Consider the following 7,571-nt stretch of genomic DNA (forward strand, 5'->3'; position numbering starts at 1 on the left):
AAATGAAAACTTAAATGTTGATAGAAGTAGGTGAAGATAAACTATAAAAATATAAAATCTAATGAAAGATGGAAAAAAACATCTGTTTCTTTAGTGGTGTCGCTCTGACTTCAAGAGACTAAGGGCTGTACTTTGCCCATATCTGATACAGAATGTGAGCTGGGACAGAAAACAGACATGACTCCATTTCAGTTTCTTTATTCCAAAATCTTTCGGTTCGTACATAACAGCGGCACTTCTGCAGACATAAATAGAGACCCAAGGGAGTACATTGAAACCCAACAGTTTTTATTCTTCTTCTTAAAAAAAAGGGTATAAAGAAACATAATATATACAACCCCGACAACATATCAATTGGCAGAAATCCTGGCTTCTCTTACCAAAATAAAGCCAGTTTAAGTGAACTTTATTTGTCATGAACTTGACCGTTTTTTTCCCTCCATTTCCGTGTACTTTTTGGATGGAACTCTGACAAATGAAGTATCAAGAAGTTCTCTGAACTGATCACATCCCTAACAACAAGGGAGGCCTAAATCTTCAGCAGGAAGGAGCGCTTCTCATACCTCAGCCTCCATATCAAAGGTCACGACGGTGAGCTTTGGTGTCCTGCAGACGGATTCATCAAGAAGTTATTTGCCGAGACCTTCCATCTCAAGAGTCACACACATGAAGCCAGCATGACCTTGTTACGTACCAAGCAAATATAAATACGTTTTGCAATGAAAATTTAATTTAACATTTGCATTTTAATGTGACTAAATCGGGGCCTTTCATTTGTATTCATCTTGACCTTGAAGAAAGGTCACAGTGCCGTGTTCAGCTTAAAGGAACGAAGCTGCAACAGAAAGGAAAACGTGATCGCACAGTTAAAAAAAAGGACGCGTGCGTGACATTTAATGCCTTCATTCTTTGGGCCGAAGGGCCCCACTCGGAGTTTCGTAGTGGTTTTCAAGGCGGGGACTCTTCACAGAGAAGTTCCTGTACTCACAACCATCCACTTCCTCCAGGTTTCGCAGTTTTCTGGCAGGGAGCTGCACCCCAACCATCTCCTCGTAGATGGCAGGCTGAGGGTGTGGCTGCTGTTTGCGGCGAATCTTCACCTTCAAAGAAAAACAAATCAGTGAAGTTCCTGTGTCAGTCGGAAAAAATATACGGCACGCATAAGGTGTAAACGCGGCTTTTGTCTTTCAAAAAAACTACTTATGAAACTTGTGGTTTCTTCTGAAAGACTGCAGCTGTTGGACTCACACGCTGCTGACAAAAACTGAATCAAATAGAAGAATAACTGAAAAGGGGTCACCAACATGGTGGCCGCCTGTTACAAAAGTTGTGGTAATAATTTAAATTTCCATGTAATAACCATCTTATTGCGTTTGGTTTTCAGGTCACACAGTGCCAAGGTTGGTGAGCGCTGACCTAAAATAAAGTCAGTCACATGAGATCAGTCCACCCAGGACTGAATGCTCCACGTGGTTCCATTTTAAATTCCCCTCTAAAACGGACAGGACACAGGGGAAGTTCAGGCTGGATGATGAGATGGGTTCAGGTCACTGAAGAGTTTTGGACCAGTTTAAGGTCCAGACAAGTGCATGTGTATGTTGTCCGAGCGAGACTTCTTTCTTGACTCGACTCACTTGGCAAACAAACAGGAGGCCGAGCAGCAGAACGAGGATGACCACCGCCGAGCAGACGACGAAGAGCAGCGTGGTGTAACCAGAGCAGCTGCACACCCCACCTGAGGGAGACATGTTAAAGAAGTGCACCGCCACTGGAACAGAACCGTCAGACCTACCTTGCACTGAAACGAAGACCACTTTCCTCCCCAGTTGGGTGATGCTGTCGGCCTTGCCCTGCTGTGTGAACTGGCAGCTGTAGCGGCCGCTGTCCTCCGGCTGCATCTGCAGCAGGGTCAGGTTGTAGGTGAGACCGTGGGGACCCGGCACTGACGACAGGCGCACCCTGTCGGGGGGCAGGAGGCTCTCTGAGGTGCCGCTGTAGTGGCGCTGGGAGTGGTACAGAAGCTCCACGCCGCTGCGGCCCCTCTGGCGCTTGAGCGTCACCCCCTCCACGGCTCCATGAGGACTGACGCAGGGGATCTCAGCCGAGTCCCCGGCACACACATCCACCCACTCCACATCATGAGAGGCGGGACTGTCTGCAGGAGGGAGAGCAGGTGGGGGACATTCAGAACTTGGCTCTGGAACATATTGCATGATCGAGCGCCAAAACCATTCTGAAAAACTGCGATAATCTCTGGTGGTTATTTGGTGTCCCTGAAGACAGCATCTCTCTTCTCAGGCCTGATAGAAAGAGGATGTTCCCTATGTTTCTCATGCAATGTGTGTTCGAGTGTGAACCACAGACAAACAAGTCACATCACTTCTCATGTCAGCTTATCTGACAAACAACATCCGTGACCGAACGCGGGCCCCTCACCACAGACCTTCAGGCCAACACTAAAGAGCATAGTTTCTGTGAAGCACTTTGTTCTAGCAAAATTTACGCACTAGGCTTCTGGGTTGTTCAGTCCAGATGGGACTGACTTTTGGGTGTGAGCAAAGGTGAGTGTGCCGTCAGGGGAGGTCGCCTCAAACAACACTGCACAAACCCACATTTACCCAACACTTCCGCGCAGTTTAGAAGCGCAAAAACATCTGTTAGTATTAACACTCCACCTCAAACTAACTGGATTTGAAACTTCACAAATTCACATCCGTGTACATATGATGAGAGTAAAACAAAAAGATTGAAAGATTGCATTTGACCCAAACTTAAAATTTCAACTTCCAAACATTTAATATGAAGTTAACGTTCGAGTGAAGTTGCCGCAAGATGGCCGACTCTCCCGTACACAGGAGACCTGCCTTGCTAACTCCTGTTGTTTCCTGCCATTGGTGCATGTAGACCAATCTAGCTGCACGGCGCTACTGTCCCCTGCTATACTACTGCTACTATATATATATATATAGATAGATAGATAGATAGATAGAGAGAGAGAGAGCTTTAGTTTAAATAAGGTGATATAAAAACTTGCCATATCAAACTGATGCAAAACAAACAATATTTTGTTGTTTAAATGTACATATGGCTCCATCATTTGATTCAGTGATATACCAAATTCATTCAAATAGAAAAATGAGGCTCCTTGCGGCAAATATTCTTGTACCATTTAACTGCGATTGAGATTAAATAATCACAAATAGTCGAATTAACTACATTTATTTTTTTCAGTCGAATCTCACCCCTAATATACTGTATATATAGTTGTGTAAATAAGATAAATGTCGGGCCAAATATAGGGAGAAAATACTGAATGTTGGTGTAATTCTCTTTGTATTCTGGCTGATAATGATCACAATACTAATATATAATAAAGTATTGACTCAAGATACCACAAGAGGCGCTTAAGAATAAAGGACGCTTTAATAGAATATAGAGCAGCACTGGCTGAAATAGCTATTTGAAATAATGATATAAACAGTTGGTCTGGTTCAAAGGAGGCTGTATGTTTGCAACAATGATATGAGGGTGTCACTCCTAAAGATGAGTGAAAATGCAATCTCAGCACGTTTTCACTGGCTGGCAAAGCATTGCGCCACGTCAGCGGTTATGAGCGTGACCTCTGGCACTGAGACACCCACAGCTCTCCCTGGTGAAGACACTCACTCGCGCTGGTGAGCAGGAAGAAGTCGTCCACCCCGGGCACCAGGTCGTCTTCAGACGAGAGGTTCGCCACCACAAACTCGCAGCGGTAGCGGTCCGTGTCGTCGAGCCTCAGCTCAGAGATGGTCACGTTGACAGAGCGGGTGCTGGGGTCCCCGCTGGCACTCACGCGGCTGGAGTCGCCCTCGTCCACGCTGAAGTCCGTGTCGGTGTATTTGAAGAAGAACTGGCCGGGCCGCAGCCAGGTGCGCCGGAGCTTGACTGCAGAGGGACTGCGGGTGTCGCGCGCCACCACGCAGGGCAGCGTCACGGAGCCCCCGACTGTCACTTCGATGAACCGCGTCGCGCTCCACGCTGAGGACAAGAGTGTTGAAGTTGAAAGAAAAAGGAGAAAACTCTCTGCCTGGAAAAATCTATGACTTAAACAATGATTTCACAGAAACCTCACATAAGTTTTGAATCTGAAGGCGCCGTGAAAATGAGGACACTGTTTCATGAAGCCTCATCACTACTTTCCAGCAAAAGAATAAATCCAAATTATCCAAAAAAAAAAATCCATATTTTATTGTGGAATTCAACCTTTTTTTTCACCCAACAAGTACATCAATATGACTCAGTTTGTCTGAATAGTTCATGAAAGACTCACAGCTGGTGTGACGAACCGATAACTTGAGTCATAAAAAAAGAAAAATGCATTTAATAACCCTAATGTTAGATAAGCAGCAGAGCACTGAGTCGTGTGTGTAGTCACAGAGTGTTTTGCCTGCAGGCATTTATAATAAAAAAAATAGAAGTGATGCAGCAAGAGTTAGAGTGTGAAGACAGGCCCAAGTCAAGATGACCTCCGCACCAGGCTCACACTGTCTGGGTGGAACTATTGGCGGGCAGACTTCCACTCTGAATGCTGGTGAGAAGTTGGGGACGCTCCACTACTCATGCACATGTTCACACTGAGGGACAGTTAGGAGTGTGACATCCGACTGCTTATCAACTAAAACACATAAGAACCAACTGATATTGTCACATGCTTGTAACTATATTAAAACTGTGGCGAGGTCATCGTGCTCATGTGACTCAACTTGTTGGTGGAGGCATGTCTCCGTGGGGTCTTAAAGGACTCACAAGGAAAAACAAGCACAGAAACATGAGCACTTGAAATACGGAATCTGGATTTCAATTTTAAGAGAATTTGAAACGGCCATTAAACTAAATTTGAGGTCAATATTTAGTCAATGAAAGGTCAAAAATTAGTCCAATATTTCGACTCGATGAAGTTTTGTCTTATTGCACTTCTGTTTCGGAAGCGCTTCTGAAACAGCAGCACTTCCTCTGGAGACACCGAAAACAATAGCATGTGAGGAAAGTGTTGCTTCATAAATCTCATCCACCAAACATTTACACTCTCAGTTAGCTGTGGTCTCGACATGGAAATAGGTAGGAGGAGGAGGAGGAGGCCATGTTTGTTATGAGAGGAGCAACAACTTGAGGGGTTGTCAACAAAATTGTACAATAAAAGCCTGAATTGGGAAGCTAATTTGTAAACACAATAAGTAATATTAATATGAAAAATAAATGGTTAAATAAATAAATAGGGGCATTTATTTTCAAAGGAAAGATCAAAGGCACAAAATAAGAGATTTAAAAAAAGAAACTCACAGTATACAATTCATGTTTTAGGATTTTAGGCACCTCTGTCTAGTTTTAACATCTTTCTTTCTTTTGAGCATCAACGCATGCAAGTATTTCTTTTTAAAAGTACACAATTAAACACGTAGATATAACTGCACCTGCTTTAGAGCAGAACATTATGCAGCACAATAATTTAAAGAGTTAGTTTGTGTAGTTATTGACATGTGCAGGGGGAAAAGTCCAATTACAAGACAGTTTAATGTGTAATGAATACTGTACTCTCAGTAAAATAAATGTGAATTATCAGGAAACAGAAAAAGTCATTCATTTTTACTGATAGTACAGTATTCATATATATATGTATAGTCTTTTTTTTTCACATTTTACGGCTTCAATAGTTTTACTTCCCTCTTGTAAACACATCATTTTGTAAGTGAATCTAAAGTCAGTCAAGTAATAATAGGCATGTGATCTAGCTATAAAACAAAATATGAATCTCACCACAGCCATTGAGCGCAGCCAACACAATCCATAGACCAATGAGGTGCTTCATCATCACCGCGGTCGTGAGAAGAATCACCAGAGCGCAGAAGCAACAGCTGGACGTCTTACACTAACTGGAAATGAAAAAGAGAACGAGCTCAGAGCTCCTCCTTCTGTCTGCGAGCAAGACGAAGCCGCAAGGATGAAAAACTCCTTCAGAGGGAAGTTGCTGAAATGAGAAGAGAGAATCCAGCCGCAGTTCTGTTTCCGCATCACCATCATGTGTCAAATAAGATGAGGATATGGTTTTCCTCACAGGAAGTATTTTTTCGTGTGTTGGGTTGACTGTCTTCACTGTGACACACAGGAAGTAAATACATGGTGAGAATTAGAGTCATCTCTTTATACTCACCTTTCATTGTTTGAAAGGTTCATCTCTCCTCTTGGACAAGGCTTTTTTTTTTTAGATCAGATTGTTCATATTTGAAAATTTCATTGGTGTTATTTAGATACTTCTATAAATGATCACTGCTTAGGAAAGAGTCCTCAGAACTGGTCACACCAAACAATACTATTATATGCAATTGCTTGAAACAGGCCATGTCTAAACTGGTTAAATGGTTTCAATGTTGCACTGCACTATGGGGCTTGAAAGAGTGCGTCCACCGCTATTCTATGCGGCGATCATTTAAAAGAAATGAAGAAAAAAAAAACCCTATTATCCAAAATCCATAACTTAATGTTGGAATTAAAAAAAAAAACCAAACACTATTAACTATCTGAACCACCAACTCCTCCACTCAATATTGAGCTGCATGCAGTATATATATATATATATATATATATATATATATATATATATATATATATATATATATATATATATATATACTGTATATGATACTGAAGAGGGGAAATGAAGAGCTCCGAGTGACAGGACGGCTTTTAAAACAATATTAATATGAGCAATTATCAGCTTGCTTTCCCAGTGTTGCTGAACACTTTACATATTAATGGGGAGAAGTTAGTGGGAGATATTACGTTGTTTATTTTTCACCTGATCTGCAAAAGCCTTCTTAATAAACTCACTTAAATAAACAGGAAGAGGCCAGAGATGAGGCAAAAACATCTTTATTCAACAGACATGTCAGCTCAACGTATCATATGTGACTCGAGTCCACAGAAAAAGGTGCAATCGCGTTCTAGATTTAAGTGTGTGGTGAGTTATACTGTCACAGTTCTGAAAACCACACAACAGGTGACCACAGTTTTGTCTTCATGAGCACTGGCCCGTGAAAGCCAGATGAAGGCAGAGTGCAGAACCGTGCCTCGCCTACGGTCGACTCACCTCAGATGCTCGGACCTTACCTTGAAATCCATGAGCTCTAAGATTATTGAGGATTTTGCACGTCAGCCCAAACTTATTTGTTACACAACCGCACATGCAAATAGTTTCCACGCCACCCGAATAATTCGGAAGACTAAAATGAACATCGGGTACTTACTGAGGTTAACTGACCTGTCATGCCAGCTGAGTGGGTTAAAGGCTGACAGCTGATAGTCTACAGACAAAAACAAATACACAGCAGTGAGTCATACGGACAGTAAACAGGAAATCATCTGAACACGTGTTGCCATTGCTGTGTGACCCAGAGACTTTGACACCGTTGTGACCGTTCAGCACTGAGGGTCATTTTAGGACCAGGTATGTTGACGTGGACCAAGTGTCATGTCATTTATTAACACTCTATATATTAATAAAAAAAAGTGTGGCATTAAATTTTCAATTCAAACCC

At 42.5% G+C, this 7,571-nt stretch overlaps 1 protein-coding gene across 1 annotated transcript; it reads right to left on the minus strand.

Annotated features, from left to right (window-relative positions):
- Positions 1–208: 208 nt before the first annotated feature.
- Positions 209–7,342, minus strand: LOC128754667 (uncharacterized). Its single transcript, XM_053857467.1, has 6 exons — positions 7,281–7,342; positions 5,794–5,909; positions 3,667–4,017; positions 1,793–2,155; positions 1,635–1,735; positions 209–1,100 (listed from the first exon to the last, which is right to left on the minus strand). Exons 2-6 carry the CDS (start codon positions 5,846–5,848, stop codon positions 903–905), a joined length of 1,068 nt encoding a protein of 355 aa, XP_053713442.1. The 5' UTR covers positions 5,849–5,909; positions 7,281–7,342; the 3' UTR covers positions 209–902.
- Positions 7,343–7,571: the final 229 nt, after the last annotated feature.

This window comes from Synchiropus splendidus, chromosome 2, assembly GCF_027744825.2.
Source record: "Synchiropus splendidus isolate RoL2022-P1 chromosome 2, RoL_Sspl_1.0, whole genome shotgun sequence".
NCBI classification, from domain to species: Eukaryota; Metazoa; Chordata; class Actinopteri; order Syngnathiformes; family Callionymidae; genus Synchiropus; species Synchiropus splendidus.

Bases quoted from the DNA above. Each gene is read 5' to 3' on its own strand.
- LOC128754667 (XM_053857467.1), bottom strand. From the start codon at position 5,848: ATGATGAAGCACCTCATTGGTCTATGGATTGTGTTGGCTGCGCTCAAT. The intron at 2,156-3,666 runs GTGAGTGTCTTC...TCCCTCCTGCAG, and splicing joins CTTCCTGCTCACCAGCGCGA to ACAGTCCCGCCTCTCATGAT. The intron at 1,736-1,792 runs GTAGGTCTGACG...TGTCTCCCTCAG, and splicing joins GGTCTTCGTTTCAGTGCAAG to GTGGGGTGTGCAGCTGCTCT.